At 47.3% G+C, this 14,235-nt stretch overlaps 1 protein-coding gene across 2 annotated transcripts in view; it reads left to right on the top strand.

The window, feature by feature from the left end:
* Nucleotides 1-8,905, top strand: part of KLHL29 (kelch like family member 29) — a 332,208-nt gene extending 323,303 nt beyond the window's left edge. For both annotated transcript variants that reach the window (NM_001164494.1, XM_005213022.5), the window contains 3 exons: nt 3,780-3,973; nt 4,305-4,449; nt 6,721-8,905. In NM_001164494.1, the coding sequence (NP_001157966.1) occupies nt 3,780-3,973; nt 4,305-4,449; nt 6,721-6,904 (523 nt within the window). In that variant the 3' untranslated portion in view covers nt 6,905-8,905. The remainder of the gene's footprint in view (nt 1-3,779; nt 3,974-4,304; nt 4,450-6,720) is intronic.
* The last annotated feature ends 5,330 nt before the right edge of the window (nt 8,906-14,235 follow it).

Raw genomic sequence — 14,235 nt, 5'->3', positions numbered from 1 at the left:
GGCTCAGCCTTTGTTCTGCTATGAAACATCAGCTGGGGAACAGAAGGAACAAGACCCCCCTGGGACCCCTGGAGATCGAGGAGCAGCCCAGGGCATGGTGCCCTGAGCCCCTTCCCCAGCCCACTGGTATCTGTTAACTGTCCTTGTAGGGACAGGATGCAGACCTGAAGACCCCTGGGAGGAGGGTACATGGAGGGATGCCCACAGCTTCCCAGGGAACAGGGCTGGATCTCCTTTGGTCAATCTTCACACAGTGGCGATGACGGAAACTTCTGGGTGACAGGAGGGTCAGGGGAACGGGGACAGACATGAAGACACTTTGTTCCCCAGGAAGCACTAATGGTACAAATCGATAATGAATGAGATGTATGGCACATGATAATTACATTACATTACGGCATTACAGGACTCGAGCAAGATTATATAATTATAGATTAAAACAACAGTGTCATAGACAAACCTGTATTATATCATTATATAAATAACCGGGTCTAATACGTTATGGCCATATATTGCAGTAGCTGTGGTTACTGGATAAATGATAGCGGAGTGCCTCACTCCGCGGGGTTATTTGCATGTCATTAGCATATCCTTCCCAAGCAGGAAGCTGACAGATTGAGTTGATGGAGGGCTGGTGGCTTGGCAATCAGCCACCTGGAATAACGAGAACATTGCGTTTGGTGGAAGGTGCCATTGTACCGAAAGCCTGAAGACTAACAGCCACATAACCTTCCACTGTCTCCCAGCTCCTTATGCAGGAGCTCTTTGGATCTCTGCCACATTGACTTAAAAAACAGATATCCAAACTTCTGACACTGTCCCAAAAGGCATATCTCCTATTTATTCCATCTCCCATTAGCCACATATCGTTCGTTTGGGCCTTCGTTGAATCAGCTCCTGCTGCCCTTCAAGGTGCTGGAGCCTCTTCTCAAATCCCAAAGTCTGTGCAAGCTGGATGTCTCCACAGCCAGGGGCACCTGGAGGAAGGACTGTCTTCCTGGGTCACAGAGCTGTGACTGTGCAATGACTCGTGCCCCCAGGAGGCTCACAGGAAAAGTGTGCCTCCCAGGAAAGGTGTCCTGGGGGAATCCCATGTGGCGGTGCAGCAAGCCCATGATGGAGGTCCCGCCCTGGGTCCAGAGACCTCCAAAGCACAGTGAACTGTGAGCTGTGAATGAAAGATCCAGAGAGAATGCTTGTGAGAGCAGCCCTCAGGGAACAATGGACAGACACAGCTTCCCCAGGAAGAAAGACCTCACCAATCCCAGTTCAGTGGCCAGTCTGCTCAACACCAAGTCTACTCTTGCCATCAGCTGCTACCTGTTCTCATGGTTTCCCCCGTCCTGCCTGGAACTCACATTCCATCACGTCTCCATCCTCTGACTTTGCCACTTTGTCCTGCACCACACATCCTGCAGATCTGTTCAGTCCAACCCTTTACCATCTCCACACCTGCCCCCTAGGGCTGATTGCATGAGAAAATCCCATGATCTTGGAGACTGGCTCCACTATGAATTGAAATCTTCCAGTCTCTACTGGATCTTCACAGTACAGGGCATCTTTTCGAGTGTCCCTTGTCAACCGCTTCTCCCACTCTCGACAGCGTGTGTCTCCCACCTTCATTTCTCCCCTCAAGGCTCTTACCCTGCAGACTCCTTCAATACTTGACTCCTGCTTCACAGAGAAATTGGAGCCATCAATCAAGAACTCTATCCTCTTCCTGCCATCACTCTTGCGTCTACCTTGACACTCATGCCATCCTTGACTTCCTCCCTCATGCCTAAATGGCCACCACTTTCCTTTCCATTGTGGATCCAATCTGCATCCAGGTGCCAGGAGCCCCTGATCACCAGCTCTCCCCTTTTTCTCATATATAACTCATCTTTCATTATCCACTTGGCTCCTTCCTATTAGCATGTAGACACAATCAAACCTCCCCTCCAAAAGTAAAACAAAACCTGTGCTGTGCTGGAGCTGGTTCATACTGGTTCATGGGAGCCCATGCTTAAATCTTCAGGAACTCTGCATGTCAATTGTTAGCTACAAATATTATTAAAAATTAAGTCATATAGGGAATTCCCTGGTGGTCCAGTTGTTAGGACTCCATGTTTTCACTGCTGAGGGCACAGGTTCAATCCCTGGTCAGGGAACTAAGATCCTGCAAACCCACAAGCCATGTGGCAAATAAATAAAATAAAAAAATAAAACTTGTCTTATAAACTTAGAACTAATTTAAAAACAAAGGCAATTCATACTCAAAACTCACCACTATCTAATTTTTTACTCCATTTTACCGCTGCCTGTACTCTATGTGTCCACTGCCTCTGTATGTGAAGGAGATTCTGTGTCCTGGGGTGCTTCTCGGTCTTTCTTCCCAGCCTCACAGTCAGTGATGTCCTATTGGTAGCCTGAAATCAGTCATGAATTTACATCACAGAAATCAGCAAAGGCTACACACCAGGACTTTCTTCCCTGGTTTTTACAGTTTATCAGCATATCACGGACAATACCTCTTAGCAGTCCCTTCTAAGTCCCACATTCTTGGCCCATCTTCCCAGTGAATTTTCACCCAAGAGATGTCTCCACCAGCCATTTCCACTGCCTGGCTTCCCACTTCCTCCTCCATACACAAATAACCCTGCACTTCCTGTTTCACATCATGTGCCCTCGACACACCACCAGTGACCTGCTGGGGACTTCCTGACCTCCCATCACATCCGCCATGCTGCAGCTTTGTCTTCTGTCACACCACCACTCCTCTCAGACCCCTCTCAACTCCCCTCTATAGGCTGGCATCTCCCCAGTGTCCTCAGCCCATCTTCACCACACATATTCCCTGTGAACCCCCTTGCCTTCAATTTCCATCTACATGCTGATGATCCCAAAGCTGAATATTTAATCCAGACCAAAATACTGACTGCCCCTGCACATCCCCAAATTCCTACCCGCAGATACTTTAAACTCCTCAGGAAGAAAAGACAAACTCATCCTCCTTCCCAAACCTTCCCAACTTTGGTTGCCTATCCTATGAGTAGTGCCCCCTCTGCCCAGACACCCTGAGGCATCCTAGGCAACTCCCCAAACTAAGACAGTGATTCACACTGCACTGTCTCAGTTCACCTCTCCTTCTATTCCCATGTTCTTCTTTGGGCCAGGCCACTATTTCCCCAGTTTTCAGTCCATCAGTTCAATTCAGTTCAGTTCAGTCGCTCAGTCATGTCCGACTCTTTGCGACCCCATGAATTGCAGCACACCAGGCCTCCCTGTCCAACACCAACTCCCAGAGTTTACTCAAACTCATGTCCATCAAGTCGGTGATGCCATCCAGCCATCTTATTCTCTGTTGTCCCCTTCTCCTCCTGCCCCCAATCCCTCCCAGCATCAGGTCACAGGTGGGTATATTTCAGTCCATGGGAGATGCCCAGTGCAGGACTGGAGAAGAAAAGAGCAGGACTGAGCTGGACAGAGAGGACTGCGGGCCTGGAAGCTGGGGAGCCCAGTGTGAGTAAAGGAAGGAAGATAAAAGTCTGCACAGAGGTTTCAGCAGATAGACAAGAGCTCCCTGAGGTTCAGGAGGAAGGCAGAGAGGGCTGGGTTGGGCAAAATTCTGGGTGGTCTTGAGTGACTCACCCCAAGTGCCCCTAACTCTGTGATCTCCAGTTACACCCAGGGCAGAAAGAAGACGGTGGAGCTCCCCCATGTCTGCTGCCTTGGTTGGGGCCCCTGCCCTGCACGAGGCCCATCTCTGATTCTGGGCGCCTATTCTCCTCTCTCAACAGGTACGACACCATCACCAACCAATGGGAGGCGGTAGCCCCTCTGCCCAAGGCAGTGCACTCAGCAGCAGCCACCGTGTGTGGTGGGAAGATCTATGTGTTTGGGGGCGTGAACGAGGCAGGCCGAGCTGCGGGCGTCCTCCAGTCTTACGTCCCACAGACCAACACATGGAGTTTCATCGAGTCCCCGATGATTGGTGAGAACCAATTGTCTCCTCAGCCCAAGACCAGGGCAGCAGCCCCACCCCATTGATTTACTCAGTCTCACTATCCCAAGCCCAGATATCCAGCTGAGCCCCAGGGTTCTGCAGACCCAAGTCTGGGCTGGGGGGCAGAAGGGGGAATGTGGGGAGGTGAACCCCCAGCCTAGGTGCAGCTGCAGCTCCTGCTACCCAGACAAAGGGCCAATTGGCCCGTGCCAGGTGCTTCCTGGCCCCAGCTCAGTCCTCAGGCTACCCAGTGATGCTGGAGGTCTCTGCAGGCCGAGCAGAGGACCCTGACCTGTCCCTTGCCCTGCTCTCCCGGCAGACAACAAGTACGCTCCGGCCGTCACCCTCAACGGCTTCGTTTTCATCCTGGGTGGGGCTTATGCCAGAGCCACCACCATCTACGACCCAGACAAAGGGAACATCAAGGCCGGCCCCAACATGAATCACTCTCGCCAGTTCTGCAGGTGAGGGGGCGGGAAGCAAGGAAGTCAGGGGGAGGGACAGCAGGAGGGGTTGGTGCAGATGACGGACCACCATCCTGTGACCAAGGCGGTGCCCAGGCCAAAGCAGCACCGTGGGTGTGGGTGTTCATGCAGAACAGAGCGAAAAGCACCCCAGGGCAGCCCCTGGCCCAGAAGCCCAACCCTTGGGCTCCAGCAGACCACCCCACATCAAAGCTGCACAGGAAAGGCTTCCAAGAGCCCTGGGTCCTTAAGGCCTCACCTTCTCTCAGCGAGAGGAGAGGGTGGTGTTGTGAGGTTTTCCCTCCTCAGGCCTGCCTGCTGGGTCACAGATGAGAGGTAGTGCTCACCCCAAGCTATGGATACCCTACATGGGATGACGGTGGTTTATGCCCTGACGACACGTATGATCCTGATGGATCTTTGGAGCTGGACCCAGTGAGGCACAAGGCACGGCTGCTCTGGAGCCCCGAAGCTGCCTGGGCAGAAACACACCCAGACCAGACCACCCCGCAGGAAGAGAGAGGTAGAGGTCAGAGTGTGGCCTGGCTCCTAGGATGCTCTGGTCCCAAACCTTAACCACTCTGGGCAGTGAGGTGCACACTGTGCTCTTCCAGCCCCATCCTTCCCCGGACTGAGAGGAATAAGGAAACTAAAGGGGTCCCAGAGACTCCATTTGCAGCCTTTCCATACAAAGCCTTCCTGAAGACTCCTAGAGGTGACCCCTGGCCCTCAGTGTGGGAAAAGCATTTACTGAGTGCCCGCTGTTTGTTGGCATGGCCAGGAAAGTGACGATCCACTAGTAACATGTTATGTGACCTCAGGGAAAAAACGTCCTCTCTCTGGGGAAGTTCTAGCTATAAATGGGCCCTTGGACCAGATGAGTGCCTAGTTCCTGTTAATATGATGATGTCACGGTTCTTGAGCCCTCTTTCACATCCTACGTGATGGCCATGTCCATGGTAACTCTGACAATATTGTCCTGTGATCAAGACAGTCAGGGTGTGGGCACCCCTTGTGGGTGAGGGGACTCCCATGCCTCACTGGAGAGTAAAAGTGAGTGTGGAGAGACGACGCCTGAGGGGAGATTTAAGCTGAGTCTTACACTGGAAGCAAGGTCAGGATATGCCACAGGGGGAGAAGCGTGAAGGGCCCAGACCGCACGGAGCTGTGAGAGAGAAGGCTGGGAGCTCCAGAATCTGGGAAGAAATCTAGACACACAGGTTGTGTCAAGGCTCTCAGGCTTTCAGAAATGGGTGGTGACTTAGGAAGCGCATCTGCTCAATGTCAGGGGATGGCCAAGAGAAACAGCCATTAGCTGAGATGAGGGAACTCGGACTGGAAGCACAGGGGTGGCCATCTGTGTGAAGGGGTAGCTGAGATCCACAGTAAGGGATTCAGTGCGGAAGAGCAAGGAGCCGCCCGAGACGGCAGGACCCAGCCAGTGAGTGTGCCACAGGGTAGGCACCCGGGCCGCCATGGTGATGCTGGGAGCACACTAGGCCCTGGTGGCCACATGCAGGCAGCAGCACAAGGTCACATGTGTGAAGAAATCACAGCAGCAAGCTTTGGCTCTGAGCCCCTCGGCCAGGGTGAAATTCCTGTTCGAGTAGCCCATACTCAGTTATGGTTTAGCTCCTTACACCCTGTCTACTACCATTCTGGTGAGTCATGTTTCCAGCTGGACTTGAGTGGTAGGAAAGCTCTGTCCTGGCAACACCAAGATGCTGTGTCGAGACCCGTGACCTGAGCTGAGCACCTGTACATAGAGTCTCCCAGCCAATCTGAGTCAGATGCACAGGCCCCGGGCCACCCAGTAGGCATCAGTGTCACCCGCAGCCGGAGGGTAGTATAGCGTGGCATCCTGATTGGTCCTGGAAGAGAGGTGTTTTTCTTATACCAGGTTAGGTCAGAGGGCAAAGAAGAGCAGCAAGATCCCATAGGACTTTTTTCTTCTTAAAATTTATTTTTACTTATTTATTTACTTGGCTGCACCGGGTCTTACTTGCAGCATGTAAGGATCTTCAGTCTTCCTTGAGTCATGCAGGGTCTTCAGTTGCAGTATGTGGAATCTAGTTCCCTGGCCAGGGATTGAAACTGGGTCCCCCACATTTGGGAGCATGAAGCCTTAGCTACTGGACAACCAGGGAAGTCCTCAAGATCCCATAGTACTTTTGCAAAAGGGGAGAGGCAGCCAGCAACAGGACAGGGCTCTGTCTCCTGGTCGCAGGGGGGATCCCCAATGGCTAAGTCTCTCCCTGCTTTCTCTGACAGCGCCGTGGTGCTTGACGGCAAGATTTATGCAACCGGAGGCATTGTTAGCAGTGAGGGGCCAGCCCTGGGCAACATGGAAGCCTATGAGCCTGCAACCAACACGTGGACCCTCCTCCCCCACATGCCCTGCCCTGTGTTCAGACACGGCTGTGTCGTAATAAAGAAATATATCCAAAGCGGCTGACATCAGCGGAAAGCCCACACCAAGACTGTGGACACGTCTGGTGAGGCAAATGCTACTCACAAAGATCGACTTTCAGCAACACCGATAAGAGGCCGACCAACCCAATCAAGGAACTCACTGCGCTGGACATTTTGAATACTCTCTACATTGAATGTAGGAAATCATCCTCGCCTTTGGGGGGACAAGAAGGAGTGGCCTCCAGGCAGCAGGAACCACAACCCTCCCAGTGAGCGAGCCAGGCCTCAGCGCTCCTGCAGGGGCACTTGCTCTGAACGGAGGCGCTCGCTTGGCCCCATGCAATGGAGTCTCACATAACTTTCCACCTGGGAGAGAGCAGCTGTCTTTTCCTTCCTGCAGAGCAAGCTTGACCCCCAGCCAACCATAGATCAGTCATCCTCTGACAATATTAGACGTCAGGCTCTTTTGGAATAAGATCAAAGTGTCCTTACCACTTTGATTCCTACTTTTGTTTTTAACAAATCTACACTTTCAGTGGCCAAGGGAAAACAAGGGACAATACTACGTTATGGGGACATGAGGCCAAGGAGGCCACCAGTCCCTACTGGGTCGATAAGTCCAGCCACCACGTGGAGCCTGATGTGACTGGGGCAGGGCCACCGTGGGGAGAGCTGGGGACAGCCGTCTGTCCCTTCACAGGGTTTTCTACCGTGTTTTTGCTGGAGAAGGACAAGGTGATTGTGCTAGCTTTCTCTTATCCAATATGAATTATTTAGATTTCCAAGGCATTTTCTTGATAAACAAAAAGGCTATTTTTAAGTACCGAGAGAAGGAGGCGGCCTCAAGAGGGATAATGTGGGAATTCCCAAAGCTCTTTGTAGGTAGTGCCAGAGTGGGGCATTTGCTCCAATTTTTCTATGTGCAGAATAGAGGATCTCTCCTGGGGGGCTGGGGTGGTGAAAGCCCCCATTTTATTTTTAGAAAAAGTAACTCCCAGACAGCCCTGTAAAAGCCATGCCTCATGGAGGCATTGTCAAGGAAAGATGACTGTTCCGGAAGGTAACCGGTTCTGGCTCTCAACACCAGGCCAGCTCCCTCCATGAGGTAAAGCTGAGGACCCGGGCCAGGCTGGAAGGGAAGGGGGGAGAATACATGTCTACAAAGCACAGGAGACTATTTTTGATATTTATAGCTATATATTAAGGCACCTGCCACAAAGAGCTCTCAGGATGGGGACAGCCTTCTCAGACGAGCCATGACAGGCAAAACCTGACGGGTAAGAGCGGAACCGCTCTTCTAGTAGCATCTTAACCCGAGCAAGGGGAGCCCTGAGGGGAGGCCACCCCGTGGCTCAGAGAAAGGCCTTCCCGCTAGTCCTCAGACCCTCAAACCTCACACGGTGACCAGTTTCCATTCCAGGGCATGAAGGATGCGGCCGCCACTGCTGCGCTGTTGAGTCGAAGTTGGTACCAAATACACATTTACCATTTTTATATCTGGGAAGTCGACTTGCCGTCATCTCATCGTGAAAACCATTTCTAAGGAGAAAAGGACAGGACGCGCGTTCCATCTTTCAGTATTTGATGACACAAGGTCCCAGTGTTGGGCATCAACTTCTCGCACTACAAGGGTGGCTCCCACTTGGACAAGATACCAAGCTTCGTTATGCAGTTTTTAATATTATTTATTCTTTTAAAAAAGTAATAAGCACAAAACTACATACGTTGTATGTCATTTAAAGTATTTATGTCAAACAGGGTGCAAGTGTGAACCCAAGGACTGGAGCACAAGTGTCTAACTGCCTGGGGCAGGGCGGATGTCAGCATTGGTGAGCGTCTGCCTCCAAAGGAGGTGCTAGTGGTCAGCGAGACTCAACACAGATGACATTGAAATCCCGTTTCTCTCCTCATCTATCACACTGGAGCAAAACTGGCTATTTCTGTGAATGATATAAAACAGGGTTCTCTGTAATGGTATTGTACATAGTATATGTTTATTGTTAAGTTCTTGTTATATTATAATAAATATATTTATAGATCTAGACTCGGAAGCCAATGGAATGCCTCTGTGTGCCACCGTCCTTGACCCCAAGATGAGCAACCCGGTGCAGGCCTGTGTTGCCTCTCCTATCAGCTGTCTGGGCTCTGCCATAGACTCAAATGCAGATCTTGGTGATCAGAAAAGATAGGACTGCTTAGCGAGGGAATGTATAGAGCTGAAAGTCAAGAATCAAGGACACTTAAAGTCAAAGTTGAAAGGGACTTGCAAACACTCTGGCACTGACTCTGAGGATCTCCCTTCAGTTTAAATGCTTTTTTTTTTTTTTTGGCTGTACTGCGTGTGGGGTCTTTAATTTCCTGACCAGAGATTGAACCCATGGCCTCTGCACTGAGAGCAGGGTATCTTAACCACTGGACCACCAGAGAAGTCCCCAGTCTAAGTGCTCTTATTATACCTGTGCAACTGAAAGCTTCAAGGTTAGCTTTCCCCTGGTCTGATTCTTGTGCCCAAGACCCTTTTGGAGGACTGTGCCAAACCCACATGGCAACTCCACTTCATCAGCCTGAGATACAAAATACCTCCTCCAGAAGAACAAGCTGTGCCTTCCATCCTAAAATCTAGTCAGGGTGGCCTCCCTGCCTTCTTCAGTCCTACCATAGGCTGTTCTCTAATCTGTTGAATAGAGTGACTTTGCTCTACTAAGGACACCTATACAAAGCCCAGGGCAAAAGTATAGAGCACCAGACAGGATTGCTCCCTCTCTTACAGGGAAAACGTTTAGATTTAATGGATTCGTAGGAGAAGGCAGATTTACCAGCATTTCACTCACATGAAGAACCCCATACCCTTAATCCCCAAATCTCACCAAGACCTACAGTCTCCTTGCAAGAAAAAAAAAAAAAATTCGGAAGAAGGTGGGCTGGGATAGGGGATCTGGGAGTCCTCAAAGAACTCAGCTGACAGCTTATGATGAGTGGACCATACACTTGCCAAAAATATCTGCCCTGGTCCCTCAGTAACATCAGTCCTAGAGGAAAGGATGGAGAATATCTGGTAGATATCAATCATGAAGAGCTGAAATGATAATCCATTATAAAAACCAAGCAATAGTTTGTTACCTCATTCCTTCTCTACTCTATTTGCCTAAATCAAAGGAAATATTTTCTCTGGGTCTATGAAGAGTCTGTGTACTTACCATGAAAGACATGTATATCTGCTTATCAGGTGTCCATGTAACCATGGGGAGAGTCTCTTACCATCAGACCTGGCATGGATGGTGAGGAAATTTATTGTGACAGCCACAGACAGGAAATGGATCACAGCGTGTGTGTGTGTGTGTGTGTGTGTGTGTGCATGAGAACTTTAAAAAATTCAAAGCTGAAAAAGAAGAAAACAGTAAAAATATTTGTAGTCCATACAACAAAGGATTAATATCTTTATTAAAAAACCTGTGTGATTCAATTAGAAACTGTTAAGTGATTCCAACTGTTAAACAGGTCATGAATAGACCTTGCAAAGAGGAAACATAATAAAAAAGTTCAACATTGATAATTATTAAATAATGAAACTTAAATAATGAGGTCACATCTTTACTTACTAAATTAGCTTCCCAAACCTTAAAAAAAAAGGCAGGGATGAGGAGGGCGTGTGAAGAGCAGTGAAACTCCTGGGTAGCACCAAGGGCTTCATAAACTAAAATGGCTCTTAGAAAGTAGCATGGCTGATGACATGTATCAAGAGCCTAAAGAGTACCTGACCCATAAATCCATTTCTGGGCATCCATCAGGAAATAACGTGAACCATGGAAAAGGTCATGTAACAACTAGCTCTCATTTATTGATGCCAGACACCATACTGAGCACTTAAAGCATCAAATCCTCGTAATTCTACTGGACAGCAGCTACAATTAGAAAACACTAGAAGAGGGGGAAGTGAAAGTGAAATTTGCTCAGTCATGTCCAACTCTTTGTGACTCCATGGACTTTATAATCCATGGCATCCTCCAGGTCAGAATACTGGAGTGGGTAGCCTTTCCCTTCTCCAAGGGTCTTCCCAACCCAGGGATTGAACTCAGGTCTCCCTCATTGCAGGCAGATTCTTTATCAGCTGAGCCACAAGGGAAGCCCAAGAATACTGGAGTGGGTAGCCTATCCCTTCTTCAGGGGGCCTTCCCAACCCAGGAATCAAACCAGGGTATCCTGCATTGCAGACGGATTCTTTACCAACTGAGCTATGAGGGAAGCCCTATAGAAGGAGGGGAGCGAGATTCATATTTGTATATGACTATTGTTATATAAGATATGTATATAATAATATATAAGCTATATACATATACACAAAAATATGTAAAATATGTATATTAAAATGACCAGATGTATAGTCATAAAACTACTATTCACTGAGCTGATGGAATTGTGGACAATGTTCTTTCTCTTTTCCAAAATGTATATAAAGTGATGACCTTATTTTTATAATAAAGATATAGATACACATGTATATTTTTAATGAGGAATGAAGGACAGAAAATAATCTTTCCCCTATATTTAGCCTGAGAAATTCTCAAAGATCATTTCTATCTTGGACACCATAAACAATGGAGAAATTAGAAAGGGTTCAGAACAATGTAACAAAGAATTATAAATAAGAAAATAGATTTCCAGTAATAATCAAGACTGTTTTGTTTTTTTAAACCTAAAGGCTAGAAGTGAATGGATTATATCTTTCTGTACATGAAGATTTTCATAAAACTAATGAACACCAATACTTCTCTATGTTCTTGGAAGGTCAAGGAAGATGAAAAAGACAATAATAAAGAAGAAAAACTTCTAGTTCAACAAAAGAAAACATCTATTTGTGCAAAACTCTGGAATAGGTTACCAAGGTCCTTGTGAAGATCTTCTCTAATTATATATTTTATAACATAATTGCATCCATTATCTCATGTTATCCTGTCAATTACCCAAAAAGGCATAGGGCTTCATCTTCACTCTTTAAGAGGAAACAATCTCAAAAAACTTGAGTGACTTGTGCAGTAACAGTTAGACCCCAGGTATTCTCCATACACTATTATATTTGACACTCATCACAGTCCTACAGAGGATGGTTATCCCTGCTGACAGTGAGACCACAGGTTCCAGACATGATGCAGAGTCAGTCTAAGGCACATCAGTATTCAAACTCCGCTCAGAAGGCCTCCAGAGAGGTTGTGCTACATCACACTGCCTCCTCAAGGCTGTCTGCAACTGTGTGGCTCTTATGGCTCTAAGACTAAGGCTCCTTCCTCTTTCCCAAGCTACCTCAGAAACCTGTGTAGAAAACAGAGAATTCTGTGAATATGATAGGCATTTAGCTCTGTGCCGAATCCAGTCCTCTTTAGAAGCAATTGTTTTTTGAAATGGCCGGTAAGATCCTTGTAGCACACTGGCTTCCTCCACAGAAGACTATGGTTTCACACAGGAAACTTGAGTTAGGGGAAGAAAAAAGGTCACTGACTAAGATACTATTGCTGCTCATTTGAAACTCCTCCTGTGAGCCTTCACTCTGTGTGAACTCTTAAGGATTTCCAACCCCAATCAGGGAGAGTAAAGCAAAGTGGAGAACAATGCTGGTACTGGCTGCACCATCCTCCACCCCAGAGGGCACACCATGACCTTGTCACCCAAGGAGTAGAAGGTCAAACTGCTAAATGGGGACTTGAGGACCTAAAATGAGGACCAAGAAGCCCGCCTTTTCCATATGATGGCAAAAATTAGACAACCCAAAAATCTGTTGTCATCTTCTAAAATTTACAATCCTGTGCTTTGCTGCCCTCTAGGTAACACTTGGCAAGTCCCTTCGGCATCTATCCTCATAAAAGGTGAGCGCAGCCTTTGAGTGGATCACTCCAGGTCAATAACACTATGCTCTCTACAGGCAGGGACCATGTCCTCCTATTTCCCCCACAGGACACATAACCTTGATGAGTAGTGGCAGCAGATTCTATTGACAGCATGAAAAATGTTTTGAGTTATGAAAAGTATAAAGGCAAGGCCACAATTTTATGCTCTGCTTTATCCATCCCTGTTTACAACTGACTGAAGAAGCAATAGTTTTGTTAAAAGGTTTTTACTTACTATGTTATAGAATTCCATCACTCTTGGAGAAGCTAGACGCTGCTAGTGCAAACCTAGACACCAAAGAATCCATCAGCCCCGTCCCCTAAGGGTTTAAGCCCTGGGGACTTTGCATTCCTGGCAGTAAAAATCAGTCTTTCAAGCCCTTCAGTTCAACCCCTACATTCCCTGGTGAAAGTGTTAGTCGCTCAGTTTGTCTGACTATTTGCAACCCCATGGACTGCAGCTCGCCAGGCCCCTCTGTCCATGGAATTCCAAGAATACTGGAGTGGGTTGCCATTCCTTTCTTCAGGGGATCTTCCCAACCCAGGGATGCAACTCTGGTCTCCCACATTGCAGGCAGATTCTTTACCATCTGAGCCATCAGGGAAGCCCTACCTCTCTATTACTACTACTGCCCTATTTTAAGTCTTTACTTCTTAGTTGTTGCTATTATAGCCTCTTTTATGGTTATTTTTTAAAATAACAGCTTTGTTGACATGTAATTCACATGTGAAAAATTCACCCTTTTAAACTATACAATTCAGTGGTTTTTGGAATAGTCACAGAGTTAAGCAACCATCACCACTATCTATTTGCAGAACATTTTCATCATCTCAAAAAGAAGCCTGGGAGTTTTGGGTTTGGGGGCATAAGCCACCTGTCTCCTTGCATGGTCCTGCAAGAAATCTTTCTCTGTTCCCCCTGCCAAAAAACCATATCCATTAGTAATCACTCTCTGTTACCCCCACCCCCAGCACATGGCAACTACAAACCTACCTTCTGTTTCTATGGATTTGCCTATTATGGACATTTCATATAAATCAAATCACATAATACATGGTCTTTTATTTCTGGCTTCTTTCACTTACCAATGAGTTATCAAGATTCACCCATGTTGTGGTAGGTACTAGTACTTCATCCCTTTTTATGTCCAAATAATATTCCAAATAATGAATATAAAAATAGGTATATTTTGTTTAATCATTTATCAATTGATGGGCATTTGTTTTCCTTCCTCATTTTAACCATTAATAATGCAGCTATAAACAAACATATGCAAGGTTCTGAGATTAAATACATTTGAAAAATGCTGGGTTTAACAAAGTTAAACAGGTTTCTTTATGACAGAACTTCTGTGTCAAGAACACAGGGACAGTCATTATAATTATAATTATAGATACATGAAGTAGTGGTTTTCAAGCTTATTTGGCCACAAACTACCCCCTACCACACAAATCTGGAAAACTTTTTCTTACTAAAATATGACAAAAGCTCAAA

The sequence above is a fragment of the Bos taurus genome, chromosome 11 (genome assembly GCF_002263795.3).
Source record: "Bos taurus isolate L1 Dominette 01449 registration number 42190680 breed Hereford chromosome 11, ARS-UCD2.0, whole genome shotgun sequence".
NCBI lineage: Eukaryota > Metazoa > Chordata > Mammalia > Artiodactyla > Bovidae > Bos > Bos taurus.
Note: the sequence above shows the minus strand (reverse complement) of the source record. Positions and strands in the feature narration are given on the sequence as shown.